This window comes from Monodon monoceros, unplaced genomic scaffold, assembly GCF_005190385.1.
Source record: "Monodon monoceros isolate NGI ecotype Baffin Bay Population unplaced genomic scaffold, NGI_Narwhal_1 Super_Scaffold_12, whole genome shotgun sequence".
NCBI classification, from domain to species: domain Eukaryota; kingdom Metazoa; phylum Chordata; class Mammalia; order Artiodactyla; family Monodontidae; genus Monodon; species Monodon monoceros.
In genome coordinates this window covers 106347680-106372527 of record NW_021703768.1, presented here as the reverse complement: position 1 = coordinate 106372527, position 24848 = coordinate 106347680, and the positions used below count along the sequence as shown (strand labels likewise).

The following is a 24848-nucleotide window of genomic DNA, read 5'->3' as shown; positions in this document are numbered from 1 at the left end:
TACCAGTCTATCCTTACATAGGTATGAGTTGAGTGATATTTAATATAAAATTAATGTGTTAATTTTCTTAGTGTTTTATGTAACTTTGCTCTCAGAGAATTAATTACCGTTCAGTATGTGCCATATTTCCCCTCACCCCTTCTAATTAGAGAAACTATCATCACAGATAAGTGTTTTTTTTAAATGTTACAATGTTTACAATACTGTATTATGAATATGACTGTACTGCTATATGCCATAAAAATTGTACAATGATTCACTCAGTGTATAGGCTAGGCTATCCTGACACAATCGTATCATTATACTGGGTTACAATAAAGCAATCATATTGCTGCCTCTTTGTTATCAATGTATGAATTGTTATACCTGTAAATAAATACACATTTCTTTTTCCACATTAGCCTCTCTTTTTTTAATGTTTTTTAAATTTCTCATATTTAAAAAAAATTTTTTGTTGGAGGATAGCTGATTTACAATCTTGTGTTAGTTTCAGGTGTACAGCAAAGTGAATCTTTTCATATTTATCTCTAGTGTTAGTAACGTGTGTAACATACACTACACAGTGTTTTGTACTGTATAAGACAATATTGATGTAGGTAGTGACAGATGATACATCTTGCAAACAGATGATGTAAAACATATGGGATCAGTACAGTACTGTAACTGTACCTTTTCCTCCCTAGGATTTTCTTAATAACATTTTATTTTCTCTAGCTTACTTTATTGTAAGAATGCAGTATATAATACATATATACAAAATATGTGTTAATTGATGGTTTATGTTATCTGCAAGACTTCTGGTCAACAGTCTATTAGTTAAGTTTTGGGGGACTTCAAAGTTATACATGGATTTTCGACTGCACAGGGGTCATCAGCACCTCTAACCTATGTGTTGTTCAAGGGACAACTGTACTATTACCATTCCCATTTACATATACGAAAATTAAAGCTTAGAGAAGTTAAATAACTTGACCAAGGTCATGCAAATAGTAAGGGAAGAAGTAGGCTTAAACTCAGGTCTCTCTGGCTTGTGTGCTTACTTGGTACAGTAGGTATAATTAAATTAGCCTTTTTATTATCATTGAATAAGCTGAAGAGTATGAAAAAAATTATGATGAATTAAGAGGCAACAATAGAAAAAATAACTATTTTATTTACAAAAAATCTACTGCTCAAGCAAACACGGGAAGTCAATATGGAAAAAATATTCTCATGGACTCTCATAATTTGGCCATAAAATGCCTTGTCTCCTGAGTGTAGAAGACATCAATGAGTCAGATACGAGAGATACTTAAGTAATGACAATACTATATACACTGGGTTCCATTATCACTACACATTGATCTGGGGACACATGCCCCTGAAGCTCTCACTAGATTTCAAATCAACAACCAAAACACTGACTAGGTTAATCAAGAGCCATATGATTACTGGCCATAAAATAAGTCACTATAAATTTCAAAGAATTGAAATGAGACAGTATTACTGACCACAACAGTGTTAAATTAAATGTATAGACTTCCCCTAAATATTTCTAAATTATGCAACACACTTTTAAGTAACCCACTAGTAAAAGAATAAACCACAGGGAAATTAAAAAGCATTTTGAATTGAATGATAATGAAAAGAAAACATCAAAATTAGTGGGATATATCTAAAACAGGAATTACAGGGAAATTTATAGTTTTAAATTCTTATATTAAAAAAATGATACTTCAATTAAAAATAAATAAATAAATAAGGTGAAATCAATGATCTAAGCTTCTACGTTAAGAAAGCAGAAAAAAGTAAGTAAACCTAAAGTATAAAAAAAATAATAAAGGGTTAAAACTACTGATGCAGAAAACAATAAAGAAAAATCAATAAGGCCAAAATAGGCAAACTCCTTGAAAAACCTGCCAAAACTATAACAAGAACAGTAAACTGAAATAATTCTATAGCTATCAAAGAAATTAAATTTGTAATACACACACACACAAACCATAGGCACAGGTAGCTCCACTGCTGAGGAAGAAATAAGATCAATTTTACAAAAACTGTTTCAGAAAACTGAGGATGAAGGAATACTAGCCAACACCCCTTATGAGTTTAGCATAATCCTAACGCCAAAACCTGACAAAGTTTATTACAAAAAAAAGAAAATTTTAGACAAATATTCCTCGTGATCATAGATTAAAAAATCTTTAACAAAATGTTAGCAAGTAAAAAGTAGCAGAAAGCATAATATCTTTGACCAAATATATCTTTGATCTTTGTGGGGTTTATGCCACAGATGCTAGGTTATTAAGATTCAAAATATCATATAATTTGTGATAATAACAGAATAAGAGAAGAAACCCATATAACCATTTCAACAGATGTAGAAAAATCATGACGAAATTCAACATCCATTCATAATAAACAGTCAGCAATTCAGAAATAGAACTGTCTCAATCTGACAAATGACATCTTCCAAAACTCCATAGTTAACATCTTAATAGTGATATATTGAACTCAATCCCTCTAAAACTGGGAACAGGCAAGGATGTTTATTCTCACCACTTCTATTCACCATGGTATTGGAGGTCCTACCTAATTGAACAGTGTGAAAAAAGAAAGGGAGAGAAAGAGGGAGAGAGGAAAGTACTAAAGATTGGAAAGAAAGAGTATAAACCATCTCTATTCACAGATGACATGACTGTTTATGTTTAGCAAAGTCACAGAATAGAGAACCAAGATATGGAAGTCTATTGCATTTCTATACACAATCATAAAAAAATTGGAAAATGAAATTTACAAATACCATTTACCAGATGAAAAACATGACTGATGGGTAAATTTAACAAAACATGCAAGACCTGTATACTGAAAATATACAACATTACTGAGAGAACCAAAGACCTAAATAAATGGAGAGATATAGCATGTTTAGAGATTGGAAGATTCAATATTGTTAACATGACCATTCTTCCCAAAAAGATTTTTTAAGAGTGAAATTCCAAAGCCCCAGCAAGGTTTTTTGTTTTTGTAGAAATTGATATTGCTAATTCAAAAATTTATATGGAAATACAAAGAACCTAGAAGAGCCAAAACAATTTTGAAAAAGAACAGAGTTGAAAGACTTAGGACATATAAAGCTAAGCAATCAAAACAGGGTAGTCTTAGAATAACTGGCATAAGAGAATAAACAAACAAATCAGTGGAACAGGATACAATACGGACAATACACAGAAAACTGATCTTTCAACAACAGTACCAAAACTAATTCAACATGGAATAGATAGTTGGTTGACAAATGGTGCTGGAAGAAGTGGCTATCTATATGGGGGGATAAGAGTAGGGGAGAGAAGAACAATCTCTGTCTCACATAATGTGAGGCTATTCATAGTTAAAAATCTAAAAACAAACTATAAAGATTCTAGGGGAAAACATAGGGAAATATCATCATGACCTTGGGATAAGCAAAGATTTCAAGACAGAACAATAAAAGCACTAGTCAATAAATTAAATAGACAGATAAATAAATCTGAGAATCTGGGCTTCCTCAAAATGGTAAACGTTTCCTCTTCAAAAGACATGATTTAGAAAACGATAAAAAAAGATGATGCAAGTCACACACTAGGAAAAATATACACAATACATGTTAGACATAAGACTTGTATCCAGAATATATTTTTTAAAACTCCTCCAAATCAGAAACAAAAAGATAACCCACTTTAAAAACTGGCCAAAGATATGAAAATATTACAAGATAAGATATACAAGTGGTCACAAGCACATGAAAAGATGCTTATCATCATCATCATTAATCATCAGGGAAATGCAGTGGCGGTAAGACACTATTAAACCTCCAGAAACACAGCTATAATTAGAAAGCTGTAACAAGTGTTGGCAAGAATGTGGAAAAACTGGTAGTCTCATATATTGCTGATGGGAGTATAAAATGGTACGACCACTGTAGAAAAGCACTTGGCAGTTTCTTATAAATGAAAAGTATACCTACCCCATGAATCAAGAAGTCATTCCTAGGTAGTGTCCCAAAATGAACAAAAACATACAAAACCACAGAGACTTGTACAAGAATGTTCATGTCAGCTTATTCATAATAACCTCATACTAAAAAATAGCCCAAATGTCCATCAATAGGCACTAAATAAACACATTTTTTACTATTACAAATTTTATAGTGATAAAATGGAATACTACACAGTAACAAAAATGAAGAAACTAAATGGATGTATTCCAAAGACATTATGTTAGGTGAAAGAGATGAGACATAAAAAGAGTACCTTCTATATAATCCAGCCTGGGCTACCAGTGAGGATCTGATTGTCAAGAAACTTTCCAGTGTGATGGAAATATTCCATATTTTGATTGAGCTAGATGTTACGCAGGTTTACATGCTTATGAAAACTCACAGAACTGTAAACTTAAAATCTGTGCATTTCACTACATGTGAATTTTACTTCAATAATGCTTATTTAATAAGCTATAAATCAACTGTCAACAACTAACATTTTTTAAATTGTACCATAGTCAAAATGAGATAGGAAGTAATCATGTATGTTAGACTTCAAAAGGAGATTTTTGGAAAGGGGCATTATCAGATACAGCTTTCACAAATACTCACAACTGACTTCAACTCAAACTACATAGAACCTTTAAAGTAATATGCACAAAGATAAAAAACCCAAACAACTATACGCAGGAAGGTAGGAGCAGTATTTATTAAATTTTGACCAGGCACTCTGGATGTTTGTCTAATAACTATGCCACAAAACAGACATTTCTTAAACCACATGTGGCTCTTAAAAGTTCTCATCACAAAGAAAAAAAAATTTTTCCCTTTGGTATCTATAACAGATGATGGATGTTCACTAAACAATGTGGTAATTATTAAAATATATATAAGTCAAGTCATTTTATGCCCTATTAAACTTGTACAGTGTTGTATGTCAATTATATCTCAATAAAAATAAAAATAAATCACACATGGCTCAATTAGCACCATATGGCTCTATGTGCTAAGGTGGACTAAATGTTTCATATTAATGTGAAAAATATTTGAATTTTTAGAAACACTAACAAACCTGTTCAACTCCAAGTTAATTTCTTTTGGACTATTTAATCTTCATTTATTGTAACTAATGCTCACTCTTAGACAAAAGTTGGACAACAAATCTTACTGTCCATTGTGATGCTGAAAAATCACAGCAAGCATGTGGTCTAGGACATCCTCAGTGACTCAAGGTTGTGGGTAACAATCTCTGAACAAAACCAAACTCTGACACACATTTTCTATCAAAATGAATTTCTTTCGAAGAGTAGCTTGAAGGCCATTCAATTTAAAATACAAACTACAACTACGAGGTAGAAAAATGAACACATTTAAAATTTAATAAAGTCTGAAAGGTAATAAGCTCCAGTTTTAAACAGTTTTGCGAAGTGACAATGTGATGGTTAATTTTATGTGTCAATCTGGCTGGGCCCTAGAGCCCAGATATGTGGTCAAACATTATTCTAGATGTTTCTGTGAGGGTGTTGGGCTGAGATTTACATATAACTTGATGGACTATGAGTAAAGCAGATTGCCCTCCATAATTTGTGTGAGCCTCATTCAATCAGCTGAAGGCCTAAATAGAACGAAGACAGACATCCCCTCTCCAACAAAAGAGAATTCTATAGTAGATAAGCCTTCACATGTGAACTCAGGCCATTCCTGGATATTCAGCCTGATGGCCTTCAGATTAAACTGAAGCATCAGCTCATTCCTGAGTCCTCAGACTGCTGGTTCACTCTTGAATATTTTGGGCTTCCCAGCCTCTGCAATCACATGACTCAGCTCCTTCCAATAATTCTTTCTACCTATGTACACTTCATATTGGTTCTGTTTCTCTGGAGAACCCAGACTAATACATACATGATACAAGGTAAAATGCAAATCATACCAACAAAGGTCTTGTATACAAAATATATAAAGAACTCAAAACTCAATAGTAGGAAGCCACAATAAAATAAACTCAATAAATACCCTCCAAAACACTGGGCAAAAGATTTGAGTATAGAAAGAAAACTATTCAGCAATTACTCTTCAGAGTTCATCTGGTATGATTAGCAAATACTCCAGAATCCTTTATTTGTCAGAGCAGTAAGCTACCTACTTCTGTACACTCACTTAACAGTTTAATCAAAGACACCTTGTATAAAATTCTGAGGAACAACTTTAGGAATGCTATGGGGTGATGATGGATCCAAATGGATTCAACATCCATTTTAGTTATTGTTCTAGGAAATATATCCTAATACCCTGGTTAACAAATACACAACAAGGAATCTGCCTGTTAACATTCAGTAAATTTCCTCTATTCCGTTGCCATTATGAAGCCATACAGGAAAAGGCGAAGTGACAAACATGTAATCTTCAGACCATAATTCAGTACTATGTTATCATTGTGACTGATAACTTGAATACGTTAAACTTTAAAATCAAAGACATGTAGCTCTAATTCTGCAGCAGACAGTTTGGGAACCAAGTTAAAGTATTTTTAATCATTAAAGACTGGCAAAATTGAAAGGTCACCAAATGAGTCAAAGAGAAAACCCAAGCCAAATTATTTACAATTACTTGCCAGATTCACGTTTGAGTTACTTGTGGTGCATAAGTAGTGCTTTACTGAACTGAAAACACAATGTTTATGTTTAAGTCCAATAACTCATAATATAAGTTATAGAACTGCTTTTATTCTTTTTTTTTTTTTTTTTTTGGCCATGCGGCATCTTAATTTCCCCAACCAGGAATCGAACCAGTAGAAGTAAGGAGTCCTAACCAGTGGACCGCCAGGGAAGTCCCAACTGTTATAGAACTGCTTTTTACAGCTTCTTCAAACATTTCACTGATTTGAAAAACTACAATTTGAAATAATTTAGCAATAAAAGGAAAGAACTACAGAGCTGAAATCTAATTTACAACTCCTTGGTTGGTAATGATAGGAACTGATAAAGTTATACAATGGGCTAAACAAAAAAATCTGACAATCAATGATAATCTGATTTTTTACCAATACAGAGAGTACTTTCTGTCACTTACAAGATGTGAAAAATCTTAATTTTTCCTCACTTCCAATGGTTTGGCTTTACCTATATACAAAAGTGAGGAGGTCAATTATTTCAGAGAGAAGAAAAAGATACCAGTATGTGAAGGTAATTCTGACATATTGCAGACATTTTTAAAAGGTTTACCAGTAGAATTTGCATAAAATTAAATTTTGTTTAAAAAAAGGCTGTTTCATTTTTGCATAATGCAACATCAATGTTCTATGACATCAGACAATGTATTTCAAAGACCATGGTACCATGCCTAGCAGTTAGATCTCAAAAAATAACTGTCACTATTACCTGAACATAAGCTCCAAGAAAATAGGGTCTTGTCTGGCTTGCATTGTTACAAACCCAGTGCCTGACACAAAGTGCTCAACAATTATCTATTGATTGACTGAAATACAAGGAATATAAAAATTTGATCTTAGTCACTTATGCAGATTTCTATTGACTTTAGATTCTCAGAACTGCCCATCACAAATTTGATATAGCCTGGGCTTTTATGTGAAAGTGTACTGACCTCTGTTTTTAATACTCCAAACCAGAAAGTGGTTGAAGAACTGTTCCCTTCTATTGCTCAGTTCACATAATACACTATAATCCACAAGCAGAATTTACATTTCCATCTTATAAAAGGTTGCCTGTGGTTGTCCTCTATTTCACAGATGAGTTGATATTCAGAGGTTAATTATCTGAGAACAGAAGAGACTCTGGTCTGTGAAATCTAGGAAATGCAGACCTGAGTGACAGTGGCTGCTGGCCAGCGGCATCTAAGCTGCAGAACCTGTTGCACACGGTCCAAGGAAATTCTGTAAAATACAAGATCTCAAGGACACTGGGAGGATTTGCAGAACAGGAAAGAGCTCTGGGCTCCCAGGTGCAACAATCTGTAGTGCCTGAATATGTGTGCTAGGGCAGGGAGTATGCCAGTGACTCCATCAGCTAGTTGCTGGTGCTAGTTTTATTCTGTAGAGGCAGAGGACCTAGGGGATGGTTCTCTAACCTCCCACCAGTAGCTTTAAATAGCAACCCCCCATATTACTATAGTCTAATCAAGACTGAAACGCAGAATCTTGTATTTTCTAAGTTTTTACTTTTTTTCCCAGAAACCCTGAATATTTCCACATTATTTTTATCCTAGACTTCATAATTGGACACTATTACATTTGTTCACAAGTTGACAGTTAATTTATATTTTTTAAAAAAACTACACTTTTCTAGATTGGTACCTGTTTAATCTCTAAAATGTACTGTTAAAGCCAACGTTAAGGCTATTTAGTAACATTAAATAGCTGTGGCATAAATCACACAACACTAGGAAAAGTACACATTTCACACACTTACATGGAGTTGGAAGTACATATACCTCACAAAACAAGAATAAAATATTATTCAGTGTTAATATAAAAATACATGTCATAATTCAGTTAAGAGTCAAGATAAATAAAACAAATTAAAATGTCAAGCACTACCTCAAAATAGTTCATTTATATTAATAACTACACACTCAAGTTTACAAAAGGGCTCTTAAGACAGAAATTAGCAGCCACAACCTCTCAGCAATATTTTGAGTAAAATACTTCCTTGTTAATGCCCTTAATAGTCAACTTTCAGTCCACAGAAAATTAAGATGGGTCTCCAGACATCTCTGTTCCCGTAGTATCCCTCCATTTCTCCTAAGTCTCTGCACCCTGACCCTCCAGATAGCTCTAGCTCTACTGCTCTCCTCTTACGCAGCCCTTTCAAGGAAGGAAGTCAAATAAAGTCCTCAGTGGTTGGGCTAGAGGGCATCCAATGCAGGCACCCTTGGTCCCATATTACTAAAAGATAAAAAGCTTATTGTGAAGAACAGCAAATAAACTGCATCTATACATTAAGTCTCTTAAAGTTTGTTTTAAACCATAATTCCCTCTCTCTGTTTTTTGCTCCTTGGAAAGTTTTATTGAACAAGGATTCCTTGTTCCAGGGAGATTCCTAGTCTGGCATTTGCTGTCGTCATCCTACAGTGTCATTTAGTAAGTTCCTCTCTCCCCTGAATACTCTATGCTTCCTGAAGCTATAGGCATGATGTGATTCATATTCGATATTTCACAGGTAGTCTCGTTAAGTAAAACATTTACAAAGTTGGAATATTCCCTTTTCTTCTTCACTTATTTTGTAGAAAAATTACCCAAAGGATAAATCTCTTATCAATTTTTTGCTTACAATGAGTTCAGGTAAGGAGTTTTCACTCAGAAAACTTGATTCACACTAGATTCTTTATCAGTTTTCAAAGTAAGTTTTAGTTCTCTAGCATTCTTCAAAGGTGAAAATGACATTTTTGTGTGTGTGTGATGTCTGTGAACCTAGGGATTTTATGTTTTCATTTAAATCAGTTACTATTAGTAGTAGTATTGCTGTTCTATCCAAATTTAAGTCAGTGTTAGTTTCTTCAAGTTGGCTCCTTGGTCCTTTTGACATGAAACAAAGTAGGCTTTGTTACCTTCTTTACTTTTTGATGTGAAAAGATGTCTAGACTTCTCTAGTACACTTCCTATCCAGATCTGGAATCAATGCTTTCTCCAAGGTTCCCTGGTTCCTCTGAATGGAAATACACAATGTGGGCACTAAGGGTGTTCACTGATACTGGGCTGGTCATTTGTTACAGGTGATATTTGTGGACAGAGCTAAGAAATATATACTTTTGGGATAAAATGTGTGAGTCATACTGATACTTTCAGTTTAGAACCATGAATACAGAATACAATGTAATCTCACCAGTTTTATACCTATATCTACTTTCTCCCTTGTGGAAATACCGTTTTTCCAAGAAACCAAAATAAATCCTGTTAGGGATCTCCAAGTCTACAAAGCAGATGGAGAGAAGACACAGTGGTTTACATTTATTGCAAGAATCTCCAGGAACTTTCACTGCAGACGATGCAGCTCATTTATTATTCTATAAAGGATTAGCCAGCTTTCTAACATCACTAACTGATCTAAGGGAAAAATCAATGCCTTCTAGCAAAGCTTCAAAGCATTTGGTCACTTCTTTAAATTAATGGCTTTCTCTTTTTCTATAGGTTTCATTATTTCAGCAAATGTATTTACTTTGTCATTTATGAACAAATGATAACAGAAGAATTCCAAATTGTATAATCCAATTTTTTTTTCTCTATAGTTAGTTACTCTCTGAGAACTATCATTTTGAGGGAACTCAGGCAAAACTGCAACAACATATGGTACTTTGCTGGGACACATCTTCATGCACTCCATATTCTCATACTTCCTTGGTGTCCAGGACAGAAAACTAGATACAAGTCTCTGAGGTATTCATAAAAATATATGAAAACTACTGGTAGTATTGAAACATGAAATGGCTTTTTAGTCACAACGCAGGAAAATCTATACTTTCCTTAAGTTTGCACTCACACAGAGAACAGAATGGGGTTTGTGCTGACAGTGGGTCCATGCCCCACTCCCCTTGAGGCTTACAACCTAGATTTGAAGGGCTGAAGACAAGGAGAAATTTTATGATGATTTGCTGATCCTCTCAAATACCTAACACAGCATCCCATTTCTCCCCCTATGTCCATTCCCCAATAGCAGCAGAATGAAATGAAGCATGGAGCACCCAGTTACATAAGAAACCAAGAATCTCTCAGCACTGTCTGATCAATTGTTGGACATAACCACATCTTGGACCCCAATTTGCTCAACCCGGATTCACGTACATATAAAACTTCAGCCAGCAGTGATGCATGCTCAGCACAGTCATAACTATAGATGTGAGCTACCAGCTTCCCTTAGGGCCATAGTGATCTGAATTCTCTGGTATATAAAAAAATATGAAGACGACTGGGGAAAAATGAAAAGCTCAATCCAGTTCTCTCTTTCTCCAAGTATTAATGCAGAAAAAGCAGAAACTGCATGTATATAATGTCAAATACAGATCTGCAAAATAGTTAAGGCAGATGGAACAGGTAGATTCTTTTCTCACTTGATCTGCTATGATGAATTTACAGAAGCTGGTATACATTTTCTCTTCTTTCTCTTAGGATCTTCCCCTCACTCCTCCAGCTGAATGATGAGTTTTTGTTTGGAAAATGGATTTCTTTTCTTCTTGTTCTCAGGGGTCCCAAGGCCATTCTCCTGGTGTCCTGGGTGTTCTCCCTGGGAAGAGTAAAACCTCACAAGGCAGGTCTTGTGGGCTCCAATAAAATAGGCCTCAGGGTACCCAGAGAAGAGAGCTAGAGTTGAGGGCATGGATTCAGAGTCCCAGGTGTAACTCACACAAGCTATTAGACCATGAGGACAGAACTCTGCCTAAGTTTCCTTCAGTGGGGAGGAATGAGGTTACACCTGTACAATACTGACCAAATGCAGGATGTACACCACTGATCCAAGGGCTGAAGCCTGGGAGAAGGCAACAAGGGGTGCCTTGGTGGAGAAGAAACCCAGTTAGAAGCTCCATTCTTGCTACCAAACACACTGAACAATCTGAAGCATACATGTTTGTGTATGGATCAATTTAAAATTTTATATTCAAAATATTAGTTAAAAAGTACTTGATAGCAACTTTCTTGCCTATATAGAACCTGATATGTTGCTTCTTTAAGGTAAAAAATAACTAGAGATATTTTAAAATCTCAATTTATTTAGTGTCAGTAATCCAATGCTGATGATGTAAAAAGACTGAATTTACCTCCTCGTACAAATCCATTAGTAGCTATTGCCGAAGTAGACAATCCTGTGATAGTTGTCACAACAGTGGCCATTATTATTACAAGGACTGACAGACCTTTAGCGAAAAAGAAAAGAGACTTGAGAATACTTACACTCTCATTTAAACCTGCCACATCTAGAACTGGTTAGTCTAAGTATACTGAATTTACATTACAACCTATAAATTATCTTACTTTTATCTCATATTAGATCAAATCAGAATTATGAAAAAAGTGACATTAAGACAACAGTCTGATACAAAGGAGAACATAATGTAGAATGATTCCAACTGCTTGAATATTATGAGGTTCAGACTACACATGCACACAGCCCTTTCCCTATTCATTCTCAAATGAATCAAGCAGTATGTCACTTCACTTACCTATTCCAGCTTGACCCACAATCCATGACAATCTAATAAAGAGCATTACTCCCCAAATGTTTAACATACATCGTACCTAGAAAAAGAGGCCAAGTCACAGATGAAAAGTAATTAAATACACAGTAAATGCTAAACTAGCCAATAGTAGGATAACATACATTTTAAACTATAGAAGGTCTTTTCAAATCTCTTATCCCACCCTTTAACAGTTTTTTTTAAAGAGCTTTATTGAGAGCTTAAATGTAAGCTAATTAAAGTATAATGTAATATACGAGTATATGTGTGTGTATGTACTTTATACACACACATTTATCTGAAGCAGCAGAAGCAAAAGAACAAGAAAGGCACAAGGAATATTTTAAGACTTCAGCCCTAAAAAAAGGAGTTTATGTTCCCCCTTATCAATGCAAGTCAGTTTTTTACTTATTCTTTTATAACATCTTTACTTCATGACTTCTACAGCGGATTTAAGTATTATGTAATATCTGTCAACACAAAATGCCAACTGTTCACACATCTTTCGAAAACCTACTCTTTGTAAGACAGCATCCTCAATTTATTTTTACTTTTATTTATTATGCTCGTACATAGAATACAGCCTTCCAAAATAGTAAAATCTAAGAACAGGCAAACAATACAACTCAGAGCTTAAAATACACTCTACTGATTAGACAATAAAATCACTACTAGAACTGGTATTTTTCCCTCTACTTCTCCCCTAAATGTCAATACAACTCTATATTAGTGCTTCCAAAGTCCCAATGAGACTCTCTACTCCAGTCAGATCCTTAGTGCCTATTCAAACACAGAAAAAGAAAGTAAATCTGAACCTTAATCACCTAAACCTGTCTACTGAAGTGATCTCAACACTTATGTCTCCTTTATTCTGTTAACATCTGTTAACATCTTGTTAACATCTATACATTTCTCTTCAAAAAACAATACAGTAGCAGGAAAGGAAGCAGGCATATTTCAGCTATATTACCTGCCCAGCTTTCTTGATTGTGTTGCTCTCATCAATTTAATAGCTTCATACTTAATTTTTGAAAAGTGACAATATGTGAGATTCAGAAGAGGTTATAAAATATAACTTAGAAGTAATCAAATATAATTTGATTAAATAAATATATTTACTTCACTGAATTTAATACCCACAAGGAAAGGAGGTGCAAGTATTAATTTGGTCCTCCATAACAATCAGATAAAACCGTTTAAAAAAGAGAAAGCATTATCTCGAGAATGATGATATTAGGAAGATTGTATAATAAACAGAAATGTGTAACTCTAAAATTAAGTCTATAGGTACATACTAGCACACCCTTGATCCAGCCAAACTTCACAACTCCTTTACTTTCCGCGGTATATGTGACCACAGCCTCTCGGGTTGGTGTACTTTCTTCCCCGTTTGCAAAGCCATCCTCAAAAGGTTCCTGGTTATAAGAGGAAATGTGAATTATGCTTAAGAATTATTTAAAATTTAAAATCACCTGATAAAAACAAACATCACTAAGTACACTTAGTGTATTTACAAGAATGAAGGGTTTCTGAATATTTTACCTAAGGACTGAGTTTTAAAAATTTATCATGAAACCCATTGTAATAATTTAAACTTTTAATTACATTTTGGTGGTATCTGGAGAACACAAAAAATACTATTTGCTAAGTATAGGCTAACCAGGTCAGTCAATTCAGACCTTGTCTCTCCAGCCACAACTTTGTATTACCTGGATGCCACCCTTCCCCTATCTGGACTTTCAGTGTTAACAATATAAAACTCCTCTTCGTCACCAGTGAACAGTTTTCCCTTTATAGTCTCTGACAGCGGGACTCCGTGGATCCCAAGATTCACCCCTAACTCCTGCCTTTACTCACTCCTGAGTTCAGTCACTCAGCACTCTTCATTCTTTCCTAATTTTTCTCAGATTCAGACGTGAACTGGTTGACACAATGCATTTTCACTAGTGTCTCCTTCTAAGGCTTTTATGTTTCATGTCTGATTCTATAATTCTTAGTTTTTCTTCTTTATATTCTCTTTCCTTCTCTCCATGGCTCTCAACTTTTGTTCAGTCCCAACACACCCAAGGCACATGACAAACTTCCAAACCAGTGGCAGTGCCTTAAACAGATCATGAAGGGTGGAAGGGTGTTGGGAAATAGAAAATGTTCTAGATCTAGAATCCTGTCCCTAACACTAGCCCCATAGTTCTTCCTCTACCCATATCTCAACAGCAGGGAACAAAGTACAGCTATATTTCAAACATTCAGTCTTTAAATGAAAAAGAGCCAACTAAATTATCATTTAATCCTGAACACTGTGATCTAGATTTCCTACAATACTTTTTTAAGAAATCATTTTCAGTGGTTATACCCTCTACTGAATTCTGAATATAAGTTTTTTCATAGAAATGAGCTGCAGCAAGTTCTGTGTTACAACAGAGAAAAAACTATGTAATAATCCAAACTTCCTTTTTTTCTTTGACTTCTGTTAGCCAAGTAGACTCATTTAATTCCCTTAATGCATTATTGCTATATGGTCTTTCAAAGTGCTATCAACCTAGATCAGCTCTTATATTCCATATTTTTATAGTGTGCCTACTGCAAATTTAGATTTTTAAGCAATAGAAGAAACAGTATAATAAGTCAGATGCAGTAATTTCTTTAAGTATATTTTTTTGAAATTATTTTACCTAGGCTCTTCTAAATAATCAAATTTTAAACTAATCTCCACGTTTATGCTAAAAGACATAGCTATAACTTCAACTACATGAAATACACGGAAAACAACTCATTTTAAGATTACTAAGAACTTAAAAATGAACTTTAATGTTGACTAATTCTGACAGCTCACAAACTTTTAAAAACAGATCCTAAGAGAAATAAATCATAATAATTTCCCTTACAGCACAGTTTCATAACTACTGTCTACTGTATCAAATGATTATTGTACTTTAAAAAGGATGCCCCAGGCTTATGGCATATAAGACACTTCATAAAAATTCTGTAATCACCCCAATCTTCTATACTTTTTAAAACAGCCTTACTGAGCTCTTATTCACATACCCATTTAAAGTGCATATTTCAATGATTTTTAGTATATTCACAAAGTTGTACAATTATCACCACAGTCAATTTTAGAACATTTCCATCATCCCAAAAGAAGCTCCACGCCCGTGAGCAGTCACTCTCCATTTCCCCTTTTCTGAAGCTCCTGGCAATTACTTACTGACTTTCTATCTCTACGGATTTGCTCTTCTGATATTTCATATAAATGGAATAACGCAATCATACAACATGTGGCCTTTGTGTGCGGCTTCTTTTCCTTAGCATAACGTTTTCAAGGTTCATCCATGTTATAGTACCTATCACTCTTTTTTATTGCCAAATAATATTCTGTTGTATGGATATACCCCATTTTAAAATCTGTTCATCAGCTTATGAACATTTGGGCCTATTCTACATTTTAGCTATTATGAATAACGCTGCTGTGAATATCTGTGCACAAGTTTTTGTGTAGACATGTGTTCTTCATTTACCTTGGGTATACACCTAGAAGAATTTCTGGGCCATGAAATAGATTTTGCAATGACTATTTCTGGTTGTCTTTCCCACCTCTTCTTTTGTATCAGTCTGCAGACTGTCACTCCTCATTTTAGTCCATGTGTCTATTTTTATCCCTCTTTCGTGCTCAGAATTTGGTATAAACATGGAAACCAGTAATAGTTAAACGTGTGAGAAATACGTACAAACAGGAAAAAATCTAATCAGGGGCCTGTGTAGCTTAGCAACCCACTTTGGCTTTACGTCCACTGTTGTTTATGTTCTATACGGTAGGACATCACTGATGAATTCCCCCAACGCTGCCCCCAAAAAAGAAAAAAAAGAGAATTGATGGCTCAACTGTTCAATTATTCAAATAAAGCCAGAACAAAAATGTTTGCCTATTAACTCAATCAACTTTAAAGTAGACAGAAGTTCCTTAGATGTCACTCTAGGATATTTGGTGCTCTTCAGTTATAAAATAACATAAAATATATAACCTGCAAATATTACAGGAAAATATAATGCTTATAATACACAAGAAAATACAATGCCTATAATTATACACAGAGAGATATTTCTATTCCCGTCTCTATTAAAAGGAAACTAAAGATGTGTGTACTTAATAGGCTACTTTCTCCAAGGCTAAATTCTGATGTGCATGTCTTTTTAATAATTCAGAAGCAGGCAGGCGTCTTAATATTTTTGCTGTATTTATTAGAATTCCACCTGAAAATTGAAGATCTAGCAATAATTATACCAGTTTCCACAATACTATGAACAACTATATTCAAACAACACTGTAAGATTTTTCTGCATGTATAACATATTTTAAAACAAAAATGAATCCAAATAAAATTTAAGTTTAACTTCCTTATCATGTTCCAATAGCTCTATTTTAAAGTGTTATTAATCTTTAAAATACAATTCAAAAATTAAAATCAATTGAGTATGTTATTTTTTATATTTCAATCAACAGATTTAAGTTAAATAAAATTGGGTTTATATTTATTTCCTGAAATAACAGGAAACCAAGGTAGAATACATTTTGTTTCTATAAATACATTAGTTTCAGAGAAATAAGGAAATTGTTGAGTATGGCGTTTTATCTACACAAACACACACACACACAAAATATTGTATACAAATCTTATTACCAGGAAAATTTCACATATACAATTATGAACTATAAATTATACTGATAGAAAAGTACATAAATAGAATCTTCGATCTACCTACCATTTTCAGAGAAATGAAGGGTTTGTGTTTTTTACTGTTTTTCACATAATGAATACAATGTCAAAAATAACAACATGATTTTTTGGATAACACCATATTAAATGAGATGGAACAAACTAATTTAAATTTATTTGGGGAAATAATCTTTCAAAAAGTAGCACTGTAAATCTGAGTCTACAAAGCAAGGATTAAGACTGGGCATGAGGGACTTCGCTGGTGGCGCAGTAGTTAAGAATCAGCCTGCCAATGCAGGGGACACGGGTTCGAGCCCTGGTACGGGAAGATCCCACATGCCGCGGAGCAACTAAGCCCGTGCACAACTACTTAGCCTGCGCTCTAAAGGCTCGTGAGCCACAACTACTGAAGCCCACGCGCGTAGAGCCCGGGATCCGCAACAAGAGAAGCCACCACAATGAGAAGCCCGTGCACCGCAACGAAGAGTAGCCCTCGCTCGCCGCAACTAGAGAAAGCCCGTGCACAGCAACAAAGACCCAAAGCAGCCAAAAATAAATTAAAAAAAAACAAAAACTGGGCATGAGAACAAGAGTGGGGAAGAGAGGAAGAGACAGAGGAAACAATGGCAAACACAGAGAGGTAGACCCTCAGTAACTGGAAGGATTTCTTAATTTGAGGAGCCATGAAACAAAGAGTTCCACCAGGCTGTTAAAAAATTCATGACTGGAAATTAGGAGAGGGGCCAGGGATAAAGAGCTAGTGGGTGAAGCTATGGAAAAAGAATGAAAAGAGAAACTTTGGGAAAGAAAACCTGAGTAGCTGAGCATTTTTCTGAGAATACAGAAAAAATAAGAATGAAAGGGAACTCTGGTTTCCATGGTCATTTATTTCTTTGCAGGGAGTAAAGGAGAATTTCTGCACTGTGGATACTCTCCCTTGTATATTCAAATTTCTACCTCAACTTGATCATTCTTTGTCCTCTAACCATAGTTATCTTTTTGCTGCACACCACACACCCCACCTCCAAATGTCCAGCCAAACGTGCTGAAATACTACCCCACGTTCATCAATGCACACCAACCTGGCTTCACCATGCCACAACACTGGAATAGTTTTAAGACATCCAAGGACTTCTCTGCTACCAAATCTAATAAATCTAATGTACAGTTTTTAGTCCCTGTCTCAAAGGACTTTTGAAACAGCTCATGATACTGTTGACAACTCCCTCTTTCTTCAAACTTCTTTTGAAATACCACACTCTCTTAGCCTCTTCCACCCAGCAGTTAAATGGTTAAGAGTCCTTTCAATACTTGGTCTTAGACCCATCTCTTTTTTTCACTCTGTTTCTCCTATGGTCATCTCACCAGACCTGTAGCTTTAAACACCATCTGTATGTGATAAGTAATAAGTGACGGCTCCCATACTTTTCCAGATCAGACCTCCCCTCTCAATAACAGCTCTGTGTGTAAAATACTGATGTTGCCACTTCTATAGTTCATTACTTTTACTACTCCAATTCTTACCAAATAAGAAAAAAGAAATTGTCAGTGTACTACAAACAACTTTCCTCTAAATGAAAAGGAGAGGGAAACAGTTTCTCTTTTTTGGATTAGTTTTTAATTCTTAAAGGTTTCAGTGGACACTTAAATATCAAAAAAGGTATCTGATCAGAAAGATAGTACGTTCTAGACTCACAGATTTAGAGAACGAACTTATGGTTACCCATGGGGGCGGGGGGAAGGGGAGGGGGGAGGGATGGATTGGAAGTGTGGGAGTGACTTGTACACCCTGCTATATTTAAAACAGATAACCAACAAGGACCTACTGTATAGCACAAGGAACAGAGCTCAATATTCTGTAGTAACATAAATGGGAAACGAATTTGAAAAGAATAGATACATGTATAACTGGATCACTGTGCTATATGCCTGAAACTAACACAACATTGTTAATCAACTATGCTCCAATATAAAAATTTCTTAAATAAAATTTAAAAAAAAACTTTCCATCAAAAAAATTCTTAATAATTAAAATCCTTTATAATGTAAATTGATTTTAGATTTATTCTGCAATACACGTCTTAAAATTTTAGTTTTTCAGTTTCCAATATCCAAAAATTGACTTGTTTTGAATTCACTGATTTAAATTACCCTTTACATATCAAAGGTCATAACTCATACTCTGCTTGACCTAAAAAAAAAATACAACTGAACACAAAGGCTAGACTTATTGATGATTTCTCAGTAAAAAAATTCTTAAAAAATCAAGCTATTGTTTCTTCCCTAACACCAGAATTTTCTTCAGTATTTTAGAGACAACCTAGGATGAAGACAGATTTTTTAAAGTGATGAACAATAAAGCTTTAGGAAAAAATACTTATCCAAGCTTTTAAAAAATTACAATTAGAAACCTTAACACTGCTTTCACTGGCTCTGTAACCGAGAGTGCAGTATTGTCTTCTGTGTACATCCTCATCATGGGCACACCAACACACTTTTCACTGATAAATGCTTTAGGTACACATTACACTAAAATGTCAGTTATTTTCTTTCTTCAGACATCCCGGTTACTAAGTCCACAAGACTTTCATCTCAAGTATACAAGGTAGTGTAGATGGTCTTTGCGACATCACTGGACAAGGATGTTAATACCCATGAAAGATGATTGTGCAGTGCTCAGAATGATTTATGATCATGTTTTGTCCAAAGTTGAATAAAGGTGCTTATCATTGTACAAAGAAATGTCAAGACTGTCTAGACAGTGCAACTTTTGAATACAGTTAGAATAAAACATATTTCTGGCAAAGCCTATTACCAAATATATTCATTTTTATACAAATTTATTCTCTTTTTTATAGTTAAACTGGTAAAGACTTGGCAAAAGTATATTAGCTCAGCAATTTCAGGCCATAGTAGGCAAAAGACAGTAACCTACATAATTTTTTTAAAATTTGGGAGGAGGGGAAAATGTTTGGGTTTTTATTTTGTCTTACTGGTGTTTCAAAGAACAACTGAGCAAAGCTGTACCAAACTATCTCTTTAGGTCTATGGCTGCTACAATATTGTTTCCAGGTAGACTTAAGGATGCTCAAATATGGACACTTTTTGAAGAGGGAAATGTACCAGTCCCTTAAAGTAACTTCTGATATTTTTCTGTTACCTGAAGATTCTACAGTTGCAAAAAGCAGTTTCTGAGCATAAACCACAACCACATCCTTCCACTCATTCATTAAACAAATATTTATTAAGCAGTTTTATCAAGAACCATGCTAGGGACTTTTCAGCCCTCCCAGAGTTGATATTTTTATAGTAGAGGCTAGAGATGACGGGTAGGTTTTCTATCTTCTATCCAGGGCATTTTCTACTATACCAAGAAGCCTCTATTAATTGTTTAATCCAGTTAAAAAAAAAAAACAAACAGTTGATGCCTCTTTTCAAGTCACAGCCTCTCTGTGACAGTTTCCTAATCTGTAAAATGGAGATAATAATCCCTGACCACCTGTACCATTTCCTTGGAGTCTCAAGACTGTAAATAAAGATCAATGTGTTACAGCCACATAAAGCAGCTGAGGTTTCTCGGGCTTGACTATCAAGCCAACTGATACAGCTTGATTATAATACAGCAATTTAAGTTTCAGTGCCATGTTAGAAATGTAAAAGTGTGACTCACAGTTACACACTTCAAAAGGCTTAGTAGGAAAATTATTCCTAGATGGCCTGGCTTTTCAATGCCCAGCCACGTATCAACAAGATTACACACTCACTCAGTTGACCCTATCAGAGCAAAGGCAGCATTTTCTTTTCCGTAAGGCTGTACATGCTCTCAGCGCCCAGTCAGTGTTGCTCCTGCGGCACCTGCTGGGAAGCTCAAACCCAAATATATTCATTTTTTATGAATGTTATAAAAAGGTCCTCCATGTTAATACGGAGGACCAAAACCCATGCCAGTGAGCATCCCTTAACTCCTCTTGCAACTAAGGGTCCTCCTCCTTTTGTCCCCACACTGCATCTCTGAAATATATCTTGCATTAAATCTTGATCATGTTTTATGGATCCATTATGAATCCATGCTTCTGTGTTAAGGTTCATTTATTTAGAGAAACAAAATTTTCTTTTTTTTTCTTTTTGGCTGTGTTGAGTCTTTGTTGCTGCGTGTGAGCTTTCTCTAGTTGTGGCGGGCGGGGGCTACTCTTCGTTGTGGTGCACTGGCTTCTCACTGTGGTGACTTCTCTTGTTGCAGAGCACGGGCTCTAGGCACGCAGGCTCAGTACTTGTGGCTCGCGGGCTCTTGAGTGCAGGCTCAGTAGTTGTGGCGCACGGGCTCAGCTGCTCCGTGGCATGTGGGATCTTCCTGGACCAGGGCTTGAACCTGTGTCCCCTGCAGTGACAGGCAGATTCTTAACCACTGCACCACCGGGGAAGTCCATAGGGAAACAAAATTTTCTATTAGCATTATCTCTGCAACTAGAAAGTGGTTATTAAACTAATACATTAACTTACATAGTTAATGTGAGGATTGGGTAAGATAAGGTATTCATTTACATAAAAAAAAGCTAAAATTATTGAAGATGAAGAAAGCTGCAAAGGAATAAAGATAGGATATGAGATGGCTTTATTTTTTCAATATAACAAAATTATACGTATTGGCTAATCATTTTCTGGCTGCCACAAAATATGCATCAAACAATCATTTACCCTGCCAAATGAAGACTAGGGAACTACACTGCATCCTAGCATTTTGATCTATGAAATAAAATTTGGATCCCAATCACAACTGATGTTACTTTTTACACAGTAAATCAACCTTACCAAATAATCTTAAGCAACAGAAAAAAAAAAAAAAAACTACCTCAACTGGAAAACAATGTTGTGGGGGGCAGATATATAGCTTATAAAATTTTGCATGCATTTAACAACTACTTATTTAGAAGATGTTATGTACAGGGTAGTAGCTATGGTAGAAATAAGAGAAATTTTTAAATATACAGAACTGTCTACCCTCATTCAAATTATCTGATTTCAAATTATTCTGGCAGACCATATCATCTAAATGCTAAAAATTTCTGTTAATTACAACTACCAAAAAGGTCACAAGTTCAACATGAAGGGTGATCACACATAAATAGAACTGAAACAATAATCCATTCCAGAAGTTTTAAATTCTCCCCAATTAATATTTGTACTAAATGAAAAACAAGATGGAAAAGCCTATTTAGCAGTGTAACAATCTGCCTCTTCCATCTTTTTCTGAGCAATTCTCTTACTATTTCCTATAACTACAAACACACTTGGAAAATATAACAGGGAAAAGGATGATTTTTTTCTCCATGACTTTTAAAGAGTTTGACTCTGGATAAGAATTGATTTATAGGTTAGGCAATAATTTGGTTTTGCATATTTGGGGTAAGGTGAACCCTGGCATAGAATCCAACCCAATTCAAGTTTATTGTGATATACACCAGATTTTTTGTGCTAAGTAATATTGCAAGATACATCAAAACAGTAGTTTTTCTACTGTCAAGAAACAAAAGTTTCATACAAAATACAGTTGTACATAATCTAGGTTTGGCTATCCATTACTCATGGGGTAAAATAAGAATTCGTAGTATAGGAGACCCTCATAATCTCTCCGGCTTCCTTTAATTACAGCCAACATTTACTGAAATACTACTGTGTTCCAGACACTTCCCTAAATGTTTTCACACCCTATTTCCCTGAACTGGCACATCTTTGAGAGACAGATCTAATCTCCACTTAACAAATGTGGGAACAGTCTTTTGACAGGTTAACTTACCCCAAACCGTGTAGCTATTAATGTGGCAATGCAGAGAATCTTCTAAATGGTAGAATTCCACATATTACAGGGAGCCAAGGTGAATTATTTTAAGTTACCTATTTTGGACAAGGAGACATTAGACAAATCGCCCAACTTAAGAAACTGTCCTGCTCAAACTTCCCAATTCCTCAGCTATTTTCACTCTTTACCTTGCTTCATCCTCCCCTCCTTCCTCTGCTTCCAAATCTACAGAAGCTAAGGATTTCTGACACAGTTCTCATAAAAATGACAGCAGAAGTTCTGCGCTGTGTATGACACCAGAGGGTATTTTTAAAAATCTCTTTGCTCTTTGTAGAAATTCCCCCAGGGTCTACAGTGTGTGCGAAACTCTTTGCCCTACAGGACTGTTACAGACAGCTGGATCAGACCTCCTACGGAGGAGAAAAAATTGCTAGTGTACAGATATAACCCACCTGGAAGGCACGTAAAATGTTTAATATGAAATTGTGTCCTAAATAGAGTTATACGAGTTATTTAACTTTAGGAGCTGATTTGGAGGCTATGGTGGTAGACAGGGTAGTTAAAACAGACCAATAAATCGTTCAGTTTCTATGTTACCTAGAATTTTCTTTTTCCAATTAAAAACCGACATTAGCTGCGCAAGCTAGCAACTCCTTCTGATCAAATGCTCTTGGTCATACTAGGTTCCTTCTTCCCGTACATGCTTTACCATTGCAACCTCTTCACCCCTGGGTCCACTTACACATCCATGCCCTTTCAGGAAGGCTTGAAAAAGAAAATTATCCACACAGAATCCTTGAGATTTGTCATCAATGTTTTATTACCACACATAGTAAGATTTGACATGATTAAAGAAAAAGTAAATATTAGTCTGTTTTAGAAGTCTCTGTATTTTTCCAGTCATACACCACTTTATTATTTCTATTAATTTTCCTTGAAGTTTTTTATACACCTTCAAAATCCTATCCTTTAAGTTAGAAAATTTCTGAAAGAGTTCTATCAAATATTTAATTTGATATAATACTGCTTTATTGCTGAAATGTTGATTTTAAAGTATTTTCTCCTGGGGGACTTTTTGCCTGCTATTCCCTGTCTTTAACACACTTTGAATATGGCTGGCTCCTTCTCAAACTTTAGGTCTTAGCTCAAGTGTAGCCTCCTTCCCAGACCACCCAACATATAGTTTCTTCTCAACAGTGCCCCTTTTTTCTTCTTCATAGCATATATCACACCCAGTAATTATTTTTTTTATTTACTCAGCTCTTGTAATCTATGTACCTACCTCCACTCCTTCAATGTGTATTAAAATGGAAGGTCCACAAGGGTACAGACCTCTCCCTGTCATTTTTAATCAAAGACATAGTGAATGAATATTAAGTCTTTATGGGCAATCCCTGTTTTCCAAATAATGTCCTGAAATAGTAACAAGTAAAATTTTAAGTGTCTGCTCCTGAGTCAGATCCAAGTTCAAAATCTAGCTCTGCTATCACTAGCTATGTGAACTCTGGCAAGTTGTTTAACACCTCTGGCCCTCAGTTTCCACATCTGTAAAATGGAGATAATATTACCTATCCCATAGTGTTTGAGAAGATAAAGTGAGAAAATATCATGATTGTATAGAACACAAAAACTCTCATACACTGCTGGTGGGAATATAAATTGGTACACAACTTTGGAAAAGAAGTTTGGGCATTATCTTCTTAAGCTGAAAAAAATGCATACCTTTTAACCCAGCAATTCTAATCCTAGATATATCCCTATAGATAAACAACACTTAAATGAAGTAGGACACTTATATTAAAATGTTCATATCAGCATTGCTAAAAACTGCCAAGGACCAGAAACAGTCTCAAACATCCACAACTACAGAATTGTAGCATTTCATATAATGGAAGATAATTAGCAATACAAATGAATGAATTAAAAATACACACAAACATAACAGTGAGCAAAAGATGACAGATAAAAAAGCACTGTATGATTCCATATAAAGTTTTAAAGCAGGCAAAACTAGACTAATGGTCTTCCAGAATACATAAAGGTGACAAAAACAAACAAACAAACAAAATACCAAGACCCAGACCCAAATAAATGATCACCATTAAGTCAGGACAGTGGCTACTTTTGGCACAGGGAGATCAGTATGGGGTGCACAGAG

The 24848-nt window shown here is 35.1% G+C and overlaps 1 protein-coding gene across 1 annotated transcript in view; it reads right to left on the bottom strand.

Annotated features, from left to right (window-relative positions):
• The window catches only part of SLC12A2 (solute carrier family 12 member 2), a 108790-nt gene that overhangs the window by 67360 nt on the left and 16582 nt on the right, over positions 1–24848 (bottom strand). Inside the window, exons 2-4 of the mRNA XM_029217643.1 lie at positions 13474–13593; positions 12164–12239; positions 11762–11857 (exon numbers count right to left, since the gene is read on the bottom strand). Coding sequence (XP_029073476.1) covers positions 11762–11857; positions 12164–12239; positions 13474–13593 — 292 coding nt within the window. The remainder of the gene's footprint in view (positions 1–11761; positions 11858–12163; positions 12240–13473; positions 13594–24848) is intronic.